General features: G+C 32.0%; 1 protein-coding gene across 8 annotated transcripts in view; it reads left to right on the top strand.

Annotated features, from left to right (window-relative positions):
• The window catches only part of LOC127704279 (nucleosome assembly protein 1-like 1-B), a 29,918-nt gene extending 15,901 nt beyond the window's left edge, over nucleotides 1-14,017 (top strand). For 4 of the 8 annotated variants that reach the window (XM_052208278.1, XM_052208285.1, XM_052208279.1 and 1 more), the window contains 5 exons: nucleotides 58-177; nucleotides 1,523-1,540; nucleotides 3,846-3,866; nucleotides 4,630-4,683; nucleotides 9,234-14,017. In XM_052208278.1, coding sequence (XP_052064238.1) covers nucleotides 58-177; nucleotides 1,523-1,540; nucleotides 3,846-3,866; nucleotides 4,630-4,683; nucleotides 9,234-9,272 — 252 coding nt within the window. In that variant the 3' untranslated portion in view covers nucleotides 9,273-14,017. Of the gene's footprint in view, nucleotides 1-57; nucleotides 178-1,522; nucleotides 1,541-3,845; nucleotides 3,867-4,629; nucleotides 4,684-5,711; nucleotides 5,739-9,233 lie in introns of those variants that run through there. The other 4 variants (XM_052208286.1, XM_052208280.1, XM_052208281.1 and 1 more) reach the window with 3 other exon arrangements.
• The last annotated feature ends 3,692 nt before the right edge of the window (nucleotides 14,018-17,709 follow it).

The following is a 17,709-nucleotide window of genomic DNA, read 5'->3' as shown; positions in this document are numbered from 1 at the left end:
TGATAGTTGATTGTTATCCAATCCATGGAAATCTACTTTTCTTTATTGTATATGCAGGATGAAGATTTAGAAGCATTATTAGCAGCAGATTTTGAAATAGGACATTTTATAAGAGAGAGAATAGTGCCTAGGGCTGTATTATATTTTACTGGAGAGGCTTTAGAAAATGATGATGATGTAAGTTTGTATCAATTATTTCAGTATTTTTTACTGAAAAATAAAAAAATATGTGGGTGTTAACCCAAGGATAGTGCCATTGAAACGCACAAGGCACTCCGATGGAAAAACTCAAAATTCCCTTCCATGTGGAATCTGATGTACATTTACAGCAGATTAATGGACTGATCATAATCATATCATACGGCGACAAAAGTAAGAACCCTTTTCGACTGTTAGCACTTCTATGTTGTTCCATAGTAAAGATATATGCAACCCGTTTACATAATTTTCATCATCCAGCAAGTTTTTTTTACGGGACGTATTATGGTATACCTCTCTTCGTCCGTCGTCAACATGTTGGGACAATAACTCACAAATGCTTAAACTAATTTTCATGAAACTTTGGTGAATTGTTTTTATCTATTGATGTAAGCTCCCTTTCGATTTTTATAAATTTCAGATTTTATTTTTCGGAGGTATGGGATTTTCTAGTTTCGGACAATCACTCAAAAATGCTTTGAGCAGTTTTCATGAATCTTTGGTGGCTGGTTTATATCTATTAAAATAAGCTCCCTTTAGTTTTTTCTAAATTTCTAATTTGAAATTGAGAAGTTGTGGAACTTTCATTGAAAAAAAGCAACGGGCATATCATGCGCTCATGGCACAGCTCTTTATTCAAAATGTTGACCAGAGGTTTTAACTTTCTCAACACGAAAGTCTGGAAAAGAAATAGAAACTGCTCATCATTGAAGTCAACCCAATCAATAAATAATGTATGATTAGCTTACTTTAACATAGTTATCAGGGTATAACCTTATATAATTGTGCAAAATCCAGATAACAAATATAAAGCATTATACTTTAAAATTTGAAGAAAAAAAAATTGTTACTCTTGAATCTTGATTTAAACTGTTAAATCAAACCAATTACAACTTTAATGTCATCTTGTTGATTAGGATACTGTGGCACATTTCATCAGAAACATTTTTCTAAATTTCCTATTAATGTAGACCACTACTTTGCTGTCAAAATCTGCATATCTAGAGGATATTGCTTCCAAAAGTTTGGTAACCAGTGATGTTCTTGTCCTGGAGAAGGAAGTCCACATTTAGAATTCCATAGAGCTGTGCCTCTCTAAATGTATTACAATCAATTATTGAAATTTCTTCAGTACTGGACCATCACTCCAAATAGTAAATGAAACTTTTAAGAAAAAACTTATTTCATGCAATTCCACTTTTAGACTAGTGTAATGCAAATTATGTGTTTGCTTATCCTTGGGATTTTCTGTGTTGTTATCTTGAATTAATTTGGGATTTCCTTTAATAATTGCAATTTCAAATGCCAAACTTTTGGCTTCCAGCGCACCTGGTTGATGAAGGTAAGTTCTGAGAAGCGCTTTGCACACAGTTATTTACTAATCTGCCATATTTTGATTTTTTGTCTGCCTTTTTTTCACACGATATATTTTTCCCATACCTTTCTTTTAAATAGTAAAGAATGATATGATATAGTAGACCTGAAACTCTTTAACAGTCAAAATGAACATCCACTTCATTTGAACTTTGGTGGATAGTTGTCTCATTGGCAATCATACCACAGTTCCTTGTTTTTATATCAGGCAATGTAATTGTGGTTATCTGTAACCAAAATGACAGGTTTCGTAGAAGACGAAGGACATCCATAAAAAGATGGATAAATGCCATGACATTACCAGTTTCATTATTCTCAGATACCCTGGTGTTTGTTTTAATATTCTGTGAATAAAAGTATTGAGGCAAAACTTATTGACTACGTGAAAATCAATGAACAATAGTTGCAAAACCTATAGCCATCTTGATGGATGCTCCATCACATCTAAAATCTGCTATTTTTTTTCTCCTGAGTAGTACTTTCCATACTTAATCTAGATAGAGTTTCCAAGAGTGCTGTTAATATTCCATCAGCATCTGGCTTTGGTGGTGATAGATGCCAATGAACCTGCTATAAAGTCTTCTATTTTTACTGTACTTATGGTTATAAAATTAGTTTGGCCTGATTTAAAGGTTAATTTAAAAGGATCCTTCCAGACAAAGGCAACTTTAAAACCCAATGAAGGATTTTGAACAATATATGAACTAGTTAACTTAAGTATAGTGGTGCAGAACTACAGTGTCATTTTCTATATTTTCTTATCATAAATAAAAATGTGTAATTTAATTATAGCAGAATGGACTGCTCAACAACTAACTCCATGATTTGTAGATTAGAACAACCAATGAAAAAAATAAAGAGGTCTGGTTATGACATAAAAACACATTTGGCTTTTAGTAATAATCTAAGAAGATATCTTTCAAGGTATTCATAAGGTAAAATTGATTGCTCCTAGACCCAGTTATCAAGTTACCAGTTATATATTTTTAAATTACCTTTCAAAAACAATCTCCTGCTGCAGATCCTTCCATAATCAAAGAAATAAAAGAGGTGGAATCCATGTCATCAAACAAAAGTTTCCTTTCACTTTCAGCTACATACATGTAACTGAAAAATGTATGGGCTGCTTTTTGATTGTGATATTTATTTTCTATATTGATTCCTTTGGCTTCATCCAAATGACACAGCCAAGCGTAATCTCTGAAACTGGTGTTATTTTGCAGTAGAGCATGAGTGTTTCGGAATAGGATGGACATTTTACTTTCTGTTTGCTGATCTAGTTTTGCTAAGGCTTTTTGAGCTGGTGCATGCTGTGGGTTTCTTAATGTGGTGTTGACCTCTTCTGATTTTTGGTGTGCATGGCTTTCTTTGTGATATTTGAGGGATTCCAATTTGAATGCTTCTAGTGTGCCATTGTTGTCTTGCGTGCAGCTGTTTGCTGGGCCAAAGCCCCGCTCTAAAATGGAGGCTTGCCAGTCCATACATTGGTCCAACATTTTCTTGAGAACCTTTGAACAGAACCACTTCATATTTAGTCTGTAGCTTGACACTGATGGGTTGTAAAGAGTGTGCATTTTTGGATCAGCCTGACTACTACATTCAGTTTGTCTATACTTTAAATATTTTAATATGTAAAATATACTTGAAAAAAAAATTCTCATCATTTACCCAGTACACCTTAGCAGAGTGACTATAATTTGCCAGCAGCTTGACAATGATGTGTTGTAACATGGGAGTTCTTTTTGGTTCTGTGTGATACCTATGTCTTGTCAGTCTAGTCCATTCTTCCAGCTATTCAAAAACAACCTCTTCCTATTGTCTTGTACTTATTATTTATCAATTTTTTACTTCATGTTTTGCTAAAGAATGAAATTTTATTGGTCAACATTCTAAGTTGTTCTTATTCTGAACTCTTAATTTTCATCCAATATTAGAGAATGATACATATGTTGAGGATGCAGTTTTTATTGCTACAAGTAACAGACTTGAACATACATACAATAGTAAGATCACAGGAATTTTATTAATGGAGACCTTGACCTACATATTGGTAACTTTTGTTAAACTTTTTAATTTTTTTATCAACCAAACCAATGTTGTTCAAGATTGTAGAGAGTAGTGATAATTATGTGGAGCTTTGAAAAAAATGCTGAAACTGTAATGGATAAGTTCCTAGGGTTGACAAAATTGATGATTTGATAATACATGTATTTGGGAAATTATGAAATATAATGAACAATTCAAGATACTGAATTTTTTTTTTATTATTTCAGTTTGATGAAGAAGAGGAGGAGGTAAGAAATTCTGATTAGTTCATAGTTCAAATTAATGATTATTGTAGGCAGGTCAAAGGACTTGCCATTTTGGACATGGGAGTCAAATTGTATGAAGAAATTTAATAGCAATGTTATTGCTTATTGCTTAAGATCCAGTAATATAATTTCCGTAACAAGATAGAGCAAGTAAATGAAATTAATTTTAGATTAATTTTTAACAAGTATAAAATGATGATATCTGGGGTCAGATGCTACAAAATTTTTCAATCTTGATGCATATTTGGAGTCACTTGTTTTGAAAATGCAAGTCCAGACATATTTTCTTGAATCCAGAACTTAGTGAGAACCCTGCAAGTTATTTTTCATTTAAATTTTACATTGCTAAAATGTCTAATGAATTAAAACATAAAAAGCAAATACATTGTAATAACAACCCCTAACTACATCTTTTATTTTAAGGTTTCAGCTAAATTAATACTCTTGACATACATGTACTAGATTTGTATTTGATAATAATCAAAAGAAAAGAAACTATAAAACAAAGTACACACATATTTTAAAAGTCCCTTTCAGGTTCATTATTAGGAGCACCACAACATTGCTACAGGTGGCAGATGTAATCAGTAATTGGTGGATGCTTATATTTCCCTTTATATATGAGTTCTTCAAGAATTGTGTATTTATCCCTTTTTTTTCTGTCTGTGGTTGGGATTTTAAAAATGACATCCACCTTACATAACTTCCTTGATAAGCCAAAATAAAACTGGATATGTTTTTACAGGGTGAAGAGGAGGGAGAATATGATGAGGATGCAGACCCAGATTTTAATCCTCAGGTGAGAATTATACATTATTGTGTAGTAACTTCACTTTTATTTGTTTGGTTTGCTGCTTATCAAACAGCCTGGATGACATCATTATTCATTTTCTTTTCATTTTGTGAGAAATTATATTTCTAAGTAAACTTTTTATATACATTTTACCTTACTAAAGGTTCTTTCAAAGATCTGGTTTCTTTTCAGTTAAATTTGTATGCCACGCTGACAATAGTTGGGAGCATTATTTTATCTGATCTGTGCGTTCAATAGTCAGTCTTGTGTTTAGTTAGGTGATCACATCAACTTGAAACAAAGTACATATGTTCATTCCGATGTGAACATTTTATATTGTATACCAAATAATGGTTTTTACCTGGATTTCATCGTACTCTTGGCCTTAAATTGTTAGTGTGTAAATTAGTATGTTGTGGTCACATCAACTTGAAACTTGGTGCACATGTTCATTGTGAGGCCTAATTACCATTTGAACTGATTTCTCAGCTCACTGAACAAGGACACATAGTGCAGCTGGGCATGGTTTCCTATTGACAATTTTTATCAATTTCACACAGCTCAGAGCAAGGACACATGATAGTGCAAGCTGGGCATCATTTTCTATTGACATATATCATCTATATCAATGTTTGGTTGTCATCTAAAGGGTTTCAGATGTTACTCCTTATTCAGCTTCTCTATACAAAAACTTAACAGTTATGGCTAGAAATGATGTTTGATGATTTATGTTGGTCGTTCTATGAGAAACTTGAGGAAATAGAAAGGATTAAAGTTTTTTACCTGTTGTTGAAATTGGTTTTACAAAAACTGATCTTAAACATTTGTTTTTATGAAAAATATATATTAAAATATCATTCTTCATCTTCAACCATGTTGACTCTCCAAGCTTAAGTTATGTTTTATTATATGTCTGACTGAAAGGGGTAGCTTTATATATATATATTAAAAAAATCTGTTTTGATCACTGTTAGTTTTCCTTAGAAACTTTTTTACTTTATAAATGTGTTATTAATTTAAGTATCTTCTTTTAGGATGCAGCTTAAAAGAAAAAAAATAATTGGTAATTGTTTTGTTGGTTTTGTATTTATTTCATGCAAGAAATTGTGAACAGGCAAAAGGATGACAAGATTTCTTTGCCAAAGATTGGTAGTTGGAAATGCTAGCCCACATGTTATTTTAAGGTCCCTAGGAACACTAACATGACTTTAACTTTTCAAGAATCTCCTTATAAATCAATAAACAAATCTAGATTGAAAATTTTAACTGATGTTCTTTCTGACCTACTCAAGGTAGACGTCATTACTATGAATGGAAAATCAGATAAATTATATAGATAGTTTTTCTGAAGTAATTCATGCAGCAATCATGGACCGAAATTTGGGGCTTTTAATCACTTTATGACCCCTTTTATTGATTTTGCTTTATAATGATTTTAACTGTTCTGATTGAGCATATTTGAATCGGTCTGGGCAGAAGTTTGTAAATTGGCAACACACTGTCCAACCTGCAATTACTGTAAATGGGGAGCTCCGATAAAGATATTGATTTGATATTTACTCATATGATTCTAGCTTTCAAGAACTGAAACCTCAAGCTCAGTACCTGTGGTAATACATTTGAATATCCTCTTTTCTGAGAGGGAAAAAAAACTAGCTTAAAATCATTCCAATCATTTTAAAATTGTTTTTGACTATTCAGTCTTTACATGCATTACATTCTGGTGGTCTGTGTCAATATTTGACTGTCAAATTAGCAATACATGGTCCATGGACACTCTAGTTTGAATGGCCTGCTAAATATTCTACAAGTCCCAGGCCGGTGCGTCAGTTAATCCTCTTAATAGTAATTCAGACTTCTATTATTTAATATTTTGCAGATGTCGTATCTAGATGAAAATAACACGTAAATGATTTGATTGGTTTTATCAACAACTTATTATTTGAAAAAAGATATTGGTCAGAATCTGAAGAATTGTGGGAATTTTTTTTGTTGTCTTAGTATACTACCAAATCAGGAACCTCTAGCCTTTGTTAGTATACTACCAAATCAGGAACCTCTAGCCTTTGTTAGTCTTGTGTGTTTTTTTTACTTTTAGTTCATTTATATGTTTCGGAGTTCAGTGTGGTGTTCATTTCACTGAACTAGTACATATTATTGTTTAGGGACCAGCTGAAGCCCACCTCCAGAGGCGGGATTTTCTCGCTGTACTGAAGACCCATTGGTGGCTTTGGGCTTATTTTCTGCTCTTTGGTGTGGTGGTTGTCTCGCACACATTCCCCGTTTCCATTCTTAATTCCAGAAGTTATGATCAACATCTCCTACTAAGCTAGTGAATGGTCTGCACAAAATCTTTAAATGAATCTTCAGTACCTAATGTCATTTAATGATTATGCTCCTATGTCTTTTTATTGTTATGATATTTTGTGCCTCATAGCTTATAAACTAGGACTTTTGTAATTGGATAAGCATTCCTATGTTGAAATCCCTTCTATACTGCTAAATGCATTTTGGTAAAAACAGTATATAATCCTCCACAAATGTCATTATTTTTTTTTATTTAAGATTATTAAATACAGCATGTAGACTGTAATTCTATGAATTAATTTATAAAAGCTATTTTAAACTTGACAAATGAAACTCTTTTAAAGAAATTATCAGACAATCAATGTGTCATTGGTAATTTTCTTAAAAGACAGTCTTACTCTTTTTTTCATTTATTTAAAAAAAAGAATTGACCTGAAGGGTAAAATAGACAGCAGGGTTAGGGGAAACAAGCAATCTTTTTTACCATGGCCTTAGCTGTGCTCTTATTTCATCCACTCTGAAAGAATCCCTCTGTATGTTCACAATTTCTAAGTATTGATAAAGAGAGTGTTATCCTTTTCAGTCAGTCAGTGTTTATACTCTGTTGCTTTGTCTGTTGTTTTTGCATGTATTGTGACTTTTTGGGGGTAAATTTTGCATTAAATGCAATCAATACCCTTATGCTATGGGCTTGATATTTATATCTTCTAGGGTTTATCACTACCTTTGATAGTTTAAAACAACATAGATCAGTGAAGTGAACATGCTTTAGATCCTATCCAGCAAATGCAATGCAATTTATTAATGAAATGTTATACTCAGATATTCAAGTTACATAATGATGTGATTTTTGAATAACCATACTTGTCAGGTAGATTATTTTTATTAAAAATTACATGAATGCAGAGGCGGATTTAGAGGGTTTTTCAGGGGCCCCCCCTTTGTGGAAAAAATTTGGTTGATTATATAGGGAATCACTGAAGCAAGACTGGAGCGGGCCCCCACTTAAGCAGTCAGTGGGCCCCCTCTTATGAAAATTTCTGGATCCGCCACTGGAATGGTGTATGAATCTATCAAGGGATGACACACTGCTGTCTTTTTGTTAAGTGCCTGCTCTTTGTCTCCACACCTTATGGCCATAAATGTAGTTAATAAATTTCCATGATTTTTTATTTCGATTATAAGACCGTCTGGTTTCACAATGCTTTCCTTAAGTCTGGTCAAACTTCTCTTCAAGGTCTGAATCGAAGTTTGACCTTCCAGCAATTTCAACACTATAAGTTAAATGAATATTTTGGATATGCAGTTTATTTAGGTCTGGATTAAAAAATAATTGTGAATTCTAGTGTTTAGGCATATAATAAGGACATGTACAACGTTGGTTATCTGTTTATTAGTCGTTGTTTAAGGAAGTTCCTGGTTTTTAGCATGATTTCAAATCTGCATGATTTTACATATATTTTTTGACTGACACGTGTATGTTTTATTTCAAAGAAAAAGGATTTTGAAATGGAGAGGGTTTAGTTTGGGTTTTTTTTTGTGCCATCTAGCTTCATGCATGACTTGTGTAACTGTTCGATACCAGATGCCTGAGCAGGTACTTGATGTACATTTTGTTTGTATAATCTCAAAGATGTTATCCCTGAATATTAAACAAGAGAATACTATGTTAGCTAGTTATTCCTTCCACTCAAATGTTTTACATGGTTTATGACCACCTGGTTTGCAAAGACAGTCTTTATTATCTCTATTTGTACATTTACTCTCTCCACATTACTGAAATTTATAGATTTTTGTTACTGCATATTTTGTCCTTGGAGTAACACACCTCCACTATCATATATTTTTATGATTGAATTACCCTAAAAGTCTAATTCTCTTAATATAAAGGATTGAACTATTGTAAAATAGTGCTTCTGGAAATGATTTTAGGTTGTTTGAAGTCTGACTTCATATTATTAAGAGGTATTTGTATAGTATTGCAAAAGGGACGTTAAAATGCGTAAGTTTTAAACAAACTGACAACACCATGGCAAAAAAAACAACCAAAACTCAAACAACAGAACACAACATTGAAAGCTAAAGACTAAGAAACAAGAACCACATAAAAACCGGAGGTGATCTCAGGTGCTCAACTGCTTGTAAGTCATACAACTTTTGTGTAGCAATTGTTTACATTGAATGCATTTCTATTTTCACTACAACTTTTGTGTAGCCATTGATCACATTGATTTCATTTCTATTTTTAGACTGCCGGAGGTAAACCAGAAGAGTGTAAACAACAATGAAAAAGACATTAGAACAACTTTTTATCACCTCATCTTAGTCATTTTGTCAAATTTTTATTATTTTTGTTTAAAATTTTGACATTAACCATATTCATCTTTGTGTACACGACAAAGTATGCATCAGATCCGGTCATGTATAGTAATAAATGCATAATACACTGATGCATTAGGAGGAATTTTATGCATCTCAGAAATATTAAGGCAAATTAATTAACCAATCATTCTCAATTTGTATGGTATTTCAGAATTGTTGAAACCACAAGATTTGGTACTGTACAAATTAAATATTTGCCTTTAGCTTATGGAGAAATATTTTTGATACCCGGGTTTATTTTTACCACTTGTTAAATGCTGTAATAATCATATAGGTAATAGATTACAAGTTGAAGAACTTTAATAAAAACCAGACCACCTTAGAACTGGATTGGTTTACTGCTGCTCTTAAAAAGTGGTAGTTTTGAATTCTGAATTTACATTAAAACCATATCTCCTTGGCAAAAGAAAGAACTACTAAGTTACTCATGTAAAAGTTGCTATGCATGGCCAACAGATGTATTCTTAGCATATTTCCATCAATATACAAGAGATAAGGTAACTGTTCCAAACATGTTAAATGGCCAGGGATACATGATCATTGCTCTACCATTTGTTTGTTGGTTTTTTTTATGAATTTGCTTTATTTTGTTTGCTTGTTTGAAAGCTTCATGATTTTGCTTTTTAAACTGGCTGTAAATCAAATGTTTTGTCATAAAATATAAGGAGGGAATATTTTTGTACACGTGATAGAACATCAGATAAATGCATTTAGTTTTGATGTGGTATGTTTCAATGCTTACATAAGTACAAAATACATTCAAGATGTACAACACAAAAAAAACCATGAAAGATTAATATTAATTACTGTGATGTTTATCTTAAAATAATATGGATAGATGTGTTAGTATAATTGTTTTACAATCCTTTTCATACAGCAACTTACGATAGTGTTGTCTGTTTTGAGATCTATAAATCTAAAAAAAAAAAATTATGAAAAAAAACCAGATTTTTTAACTGTGTTGCTTATTTTGGAGTGAATTTTTTGCCCTGGTAATTAAAAGGTTGCCCAGTATGTCTATTACTATTATTTTTAGAATTCTGTATAAGATAAATTTGTGAAAGAGTGAATCAATTGACCATGAAAGCAACTTTTCATGTGCTCTGTTTACAATTTTTGTTGCATTTTAAAAATTAAGCAGTCATCTTGGTCAAATAATTATAAGTATTTCAGTGAATGTTAGCAATAATTGAACGGCTATTGTGGTCATGAAAGATACCTTTCACTGTTTATTTAAGACTGCAAAATTAATGTTAACCATAGAAACATAATGGGCAACTTTTTTATAATTCACCAAAAATTCTGACAAACTACTAAAAAAGGATTGAAGATCTGCATACAAAATTTTGACTTTTAATAATTATCTTTGAAGATTTTGTTCAACTCCAACAAACTATATGTGGTTTATATTCTTGCCATGACATTCTTAAGGCCAAACAAAGGTAATTCCTAGATTCCAATTATTGTTTTATTTACCTTTCACATTAATATAAACATAAATGATAACTCAATTATAAGTAAACAATTGTAAATGGCTAAACATTTAAATGAACTGTATGATGATGGTTACTATAGATTGGGGTTGGGGTCTAGTCTAATGGTATCTGGACTTACTAGAATTGATCATAAATAATTTTGTATCATTATGGACGGTAGATTTTAAAGAATGTTTTATTATTAAGGATTGCCATTTTTGTTCTGTTTATCATATTGATTGTTTTGTACTGTAGGCATTTAAAAAAATTATGAATCTCTTTAGGACAAGCTATTTTGTATTAAGAATGACATAAAAATAAGATAGTTTGACGTTGAAGTAAAGTGAGGAAAACTTAAATTGATCTTTTGAATAATTTGACAAATGAAACCAAAAGGAATAAAATATATTTTGCTGACACTTTTTATTTGTCTTACCTTCAACTAAATAACAAGGTATTGTAATTTCCTATTAGAAAAATAAAACTTGTCCAAAGCCTCGGTTTCCTGACAGGAGAATTAAAAGCAAGTCAAAAGTATCAAGTAATTTCCTGGTAGGACATAGGTTAAACCTTTGAAATTAAAACATACTTGGTTGTTTTCTTTTCAACTAGTATGTAGTCGAAATAGGAGGAGCATTTCATATTGGATATAGTTCTCCAATATTTCATGATTACAAATGGCCTTCTTCAATGTTGGGACTTCATAGTACACGCGTAGAAATGATAAAAAGACTTGTACACATATATATCTGTGCACAGCCAATTAACCAACAATGCAGAATTTGAAAACCAGATAATTACATGGATTAATATTAATAGAATGCATAATATTCTGTATAAATGTATGACAACTTTTTTTCCAATCATTTAAGTAGAAAGAAGTGGTGTTTCCATATAGTTTGCACACTTCATGTCGCATACAAGTCATTCCATTAATAAATCCATTAACTTAAATGTAAGAAAGATTTTGAATGGTTTAAAGGTTCCATAGTTTAAACATTACTGAACAAAGGCAGATAGATAGATATTAAATTTTGATCTTTTCAGTATGAGTATGTGTATACATTTTGAAGTGGGGAGGGGGAATTGTTCTTCAAAGTAAAGAACTTTTACAAATTATCAGAGTTAAGATAAATGGTATATTACTGCAAAATCGTGAAAATTACAAGATAATTTTTGGAAGGGATTACTCAAAGAGTGTCCTATTCATAGCCTTGTTCATAGAAGTAACTAGTATTCTTTAATAATTTTACTATGACTATTTTATGTACTTGTTATATAAAATAACAAAATCCTTCACCTAGTTTTTATCGTTATGAAAGATAACTTGTTATAAATGTACTTGTTCATATATATTATTGTCATCTTGTAACATTATTTGTACAGTGTATATATTTTTGAAGGACTCCTTTCAAATTTAAATGTTTTTTTCAGGTAACCATTTGTAAGTGCTTGTTAATTTATTTTTAAGCAACATGACTCTTTGAATATAAAACTACTGTGGATTTCATTATTTTTCGTGGCATACCAATTTTCTTTGTATAGGATAACCAGGAATTTAAATGTTTAAGGAAGTGTTTATTTTTTCTATGATGCAGACTGGCAAATCCACAAAACAAATATCCATGAAAATACAATTTTTCCTCAATCCAAAAAAATTGGTATCATGAAAATAAATGAATTCACAATACGTACGGATGGTGAATCTTAAATTTTATCTACAATTGTTGAAAGTTATCTTGCTGCAGTTTATTACAAATAAATGTACTGCTCATGGGACTCGATCTAATTAAAAAACAAAAGGCCCAAAAAAAAGAAAGAAAAGAGAGGTTTTTGGGGCTGTATTGATGACAAATTTTCCGCCATGCAGATTTCAGGTGTTATAGTATTTTCTATTGTGGTGACGATGGATTGTTAGGCTCTTGTGAAAATTTCAATATAATGACAATGTACTGTCTGTTGCTTCAAACTCCATCCATCTGTAAACCAATTTTCTCCTAGTGGTTGATACTATTTAGAGGATTACAAAACTTTTTTGTTAAAAACGTCAGCTGCTGAAATACAAGTTGCACAAGGGGACTTACAAAAGTTCTTTTTTCACTTTTTTTTGTTTTAACAGCTGTAACTTTTTTAAAAAGCTTGCCCCTTTTACAAGATAATTGGTCAACAGATTCATGATCAGTGATGCAACATGGTTGTTGTTTTACATTGAATTTGAAATTTGAGATTTGGTGCTTACAGAGCAGTGTTCATTAGATTGATAAGGATAATATTTTTTGTGAAAAGGAATTGAGATTTTATTTGATTGCAGTTGATTGTTTTAAGAAAATGCCTCGTGCTTATTGTCTAGTCAAAATTGCTTTGTCAGATTGAGCCAGACATTAAATACAGATTGATGTTGACATGATGTATTTCTTTGCTGGTTGAACATAGCTGCGAGAAAAAAGTTACATATAAACAATAAAAAATCTTGGGTATTATAATGTGATTGTGAGCTATTCATGTTTGTAGCTTGTGTTAAATCCTTGTAGACATTTTACGATGATGTGAAATGTTTATTTGAAAAGAATGAAGATGAAAGTTTTGTACAATTCAGATATATGCAGTAATTTTTAGATAACTCTGTTTTGTACAATTGCTTCTTTAAAAAAAGCAAATTCAACTCTATAAAGATTATTTTTTCCCCACTTCTAATGGAATCAATATAAATTTAGGTCATACCAATTTGATATTCTGTTGACAAACTTTTAATTTGGTATGAAATACAGATTGATATGGCTTATAAAAATCTGAAATAAGCTTGAAAGGAATTAGTAAAATATTTTTACCTCGGAAAAAAGGTTGTATTGCTCAAATTTCAAATGTGAACATTTGTACAGGAATCTCGGCTACCAATTGCATAAATGAAATAAGAGTTTATCAGCACCAAAAGAAAGTTGGTAAAACCATCAGTTCTTCATATACATAAAAAAATCATACTTTAGAAAATTCAAATTGTTCTGATCACAATATTTTCATGTAGACAAGTGTTTGTTTCCTTTTATGCAAAATTCTCACAAAGAACATTGTATAACAAACACCAGCAGATGTGCAGACTAGCTTTATTATCAAATTTGTTGCTGAATAACTGAAAACACATAAAAACATGGGTCTGATTAAAATTTAAATTTCATCCATTCTGTGTTTGTGTTTTCCATTATTATGGTGTGCCTTATGGGCCAAGAATGTGTATACCTCAGCCACTATGTGACCAAGGCATAAAGTATTACCCATGTCTGTCCTTCCATCATAATGAATAGGTGGATAAGTCTGTCACCATGGTCTGACAGACTTGCAAAAGATTTCAACAGCTCTTTAAAAAGTCAAGAGTTCACCATTTTTGTCTCGCCTATGATGAAAGTTGCAACACAGTGGTGGTGTAAACTATTTGTATCAAGCTTTATATTTCAGGGGGTAATGAATCTGGAAGCTCCATTCCTTGCATACAGATGCATTGTGTGTGAAGTTTCCATCTCGTATGTTCTTTATCTCGTTTTTATGGTTCAGCAACTGCTTGAATTTTTTTTTTTTTTAGTTGTGTAAATTTCTCACTTATGAATAATAGGATGATTATATTTGTTCCTTGCAATGTCTACATGTCCGTCAGACAGTGTGCATTTGACCTCGGCCTCATTTCATGGATCTGTGATCAAGGTTAATGTTACATGAAAGTCTGTTTCTCAGATACTGTAAGCAGTAGGTTTTATATTTGGTGTATGGAATGATTGTAAGGTGAACATGTCAATCTGCCAGGTTTTGTCTGACCTTGACCTCATTTTCACGGTTCATTGGCCAATGTTAAGTTTTTGTGTTTTGGGGTCTATGTTCAAATACCATAAACAAAAGGCCAACTTTATTTGGTGTATGGAATGATTGTAAGGTGTACATGTCTGTCTGGTGGGTATCATCTGTCTTTGACCTCATTTTCATGGTTCACAGGTCAATGTTTAGTTTTATTGAATAAGTCTGTTAAACAGATACTATAAGCAATAATGTGTACTATATATGATGTGTGGAATTATTGGAAGGGTTCATCTGACTTTGACCTCATTTTTATGGTTTGGTCTGTTTCTTATATGCTATAAGCAATGTCGACTATATTTGGTGTATATAATGATTGTGAGGTATACATGTCTGTGGCTTGGCTAACCTGACCATGACCTCATTTTCATGGATCATTGATCATGTTTGATAAGTGTATGTGATACTTGTAGTAAAACTTCATTTTTATACATCCCGCAAAAAAATTTTGTGGTCGTATATTGGTATGAAGTTGGCGTCGTCATCGTCTGAAGACACATTGGTTTTCACACTCTAACTTTAGTTTAAGTGAATGGATCTCTATGAAATTTTACCATAAGGTTCAATACCACAAAAGGAAGGTTGGGATTGATTTTTGGGATTATGGTACCAACAGTTAAGGAATTAGGGGCCAAAAATAAGCATTTTTGTAACTTCCAGACATAACTTGTGTGTTAATGTATGGATCTCTCTGACATTGTACCACAAGGTTCCATATCACAAAGGGAAAGCTGGAATTGAGTTTGGGGGAAATTGCCCAAAACGTTTAGGAAAAAGGGGCCAAAAATGAGCATTTTTCTAGTTTCCAGACAATAACTTGTGTTCAAGTGTATGGATGTCTCTGAAATTGTATTTCAAGGTACCATACCACAAAGGGAAGGCTGGGATTGATTTTGGGGGTAATTGCCTCAAAATTTTAGGAATTAGGGGCCAAAAAGGGGCAAAAAACAAGCATTTTTCTAGTTTCATGACAATAATTTGTGTGCAAGTGTATGAATCTTTCTGAAATTGTACTACAAGGTTCCATATCACAAAGGGAAAGCTGGGTTTGAGTTTGGGGGTAATTGCCCTAAACGTTTAGGAATTTGGGGCATTAAAACAAGCATTTTTCTAGTTTCAGGACAATAACTTGTGTTCAAGTGTATGGATCTCTCTGAAATTGTACTGCAAGGTACCATACCACAAAGGGAAGGCTGGGATTGAGTTTGTGGGTGATGAATCATAAGGGGGTTAAAAAAATTTGGGGAGGATTTTTTTTTTTCCTTTTTTTCCTTTTTTTTTCTTTAAAATTTTCCATTTTAAATTGGTTATTTCTGATTTATATATAAAAGCAAATAATAATGATATGGTTTGAATAGGTAAATTAAGAAATTTTAAGTTCTTAGACCACATTTATTCTGTGTCAGAAACCTATGCTGTGTCAAATATTTAATCACAATCCAAATTCAGTGCTGTATCATGCTTGGATGTTGTGTCTATACTTGCCCCAACTGTTCAGGGTTCGACCTCTGCGGTCGTATCAAGCTGCGCCCAGCGGAGCATTTTATTAGGATTATCAACATAAAATAAATTATAAATAGTAAAGCAGGCGAGACAAAGCAAGGTTCATAATCATGAACACAACGTTCATATTCATATTAGCATTCTATATAATATTTTGTGAAAAAAGTGTATTGTAAGATTGAACCTTCCCATTAAACTCGGTAAACCATCTTCTCATACATCCCCTTGAAAGATGCATTTGCTTTTAGTCCAAGGGGACTTTAGGTTTGCACTCAGTCTGTCAGTCCGGCAAATCAGTTTTCCACACTTTTTTTCTTTGTGCTTGAAGATATTGATTTGATATTTGGTATATATTTTCATCATGACAAGTTAAACATCAAGTTCGAATTTTGTTCTGTTCTGATGATTTTGTCCAGAGTTATGGTCCATGGACTTAGTAAATTCACTCAAATATTCAGTTTTCCCCACTTTTTCTTCGTGCTTGAAGATATTGATTTGATATTTGGTATATAGTTTCATCATGACAAGTTACAGATCAAGTTCGAATTTTGTTCCGTTCTGATGATTTTGTCCAGAGTTATGGCCATGGACTTACAAAATTCACTCAAAAATTCAGTTTTCCGCACTTTTTTTCTTCGTGCTTGAAGATATTGATTTGATAATTGGTATATAGTGGTGTTATAACAAGTTACAAATCAAGTTCAAATTTTGTTCTGATCTGATGATTTTGTGCAGAGTTATGGTCCTTGGACTTGGAAAATTAACCCAAATAATCAGTTTTCCACCCTTTTGTTGGTCATGCTTGAAGATATTGATTTGACAATTGGTATGTAGTTTTATAATGACAAGTTACAGATCAAATACGAATTTTGTTCTGGTCTGATGATTTTGTGCAGAGTTATGGTCCTTGGACTTGGAAAATTCACTCAAATAATCAGTTTCCACGCCTTTTTTCATCATGCTTGAAGATATTGACTTGATATGTGTTATATAGTGTACACCATGACAAGTTATAGATCAAGTATAGCATTTTGTTCCAGTATAATGAAATTTTAACCGGTAGGGGACTGTGTATTGCCATGCAATACTCTCAGAATGCTTGTTTCAATTAATTTAAAGGAGACATGCATACACCTTTTCAGACATAGAATCTTTAAAAAAAAGGATACATATTTTAAAGTAATTTAAAATGTGGTAATCGACCTCTGAAAACAAATGGTGTAGGGGTTCAGGAAAGTGGAAAACAGTCCAGTACAGAAAATGTTGATACTTGAGATATAAGAATCTGTGATAAATAATTAAACCGGTCTTTTTCCATAATTTTCATCTTTAATTTTGCCTTGGTTTTCGATTAACTGCCCACTGCGCTCATATTGCTTTGATTTAATAATTATAATATCTTTTAAAATTAAAAAATTAATAGTATAATCATATGGAATAAAGACCGCAAACTCGATACATTTGTACAAATCATGATTGAGGTTATCTCTTGTACATATGTATAAAACAGTTTTCGCCGAAATGA

This window comes from Mytilus californianus, unplaced genomic scaffold (genome assembly GCF_021869535.1).
Source record: "Mytilus californianus isolate M0D057914Y unplaced genomic scaffold, xbMytCali1.0.p SCAF_6, whole genome shotgun sequence".
In the NCBI taxonomy this organism is placed as follows: Eukaryota; Metazoa; Mollusca; class Bivalvia; order Mytilida; family Mytilidae; genus Mytilus; species Mytilus californianus.
Note: the sequence above shows the minus strand (reverse complement) of the source record. Positions and strands in the feature narration are given on the sequence as shown.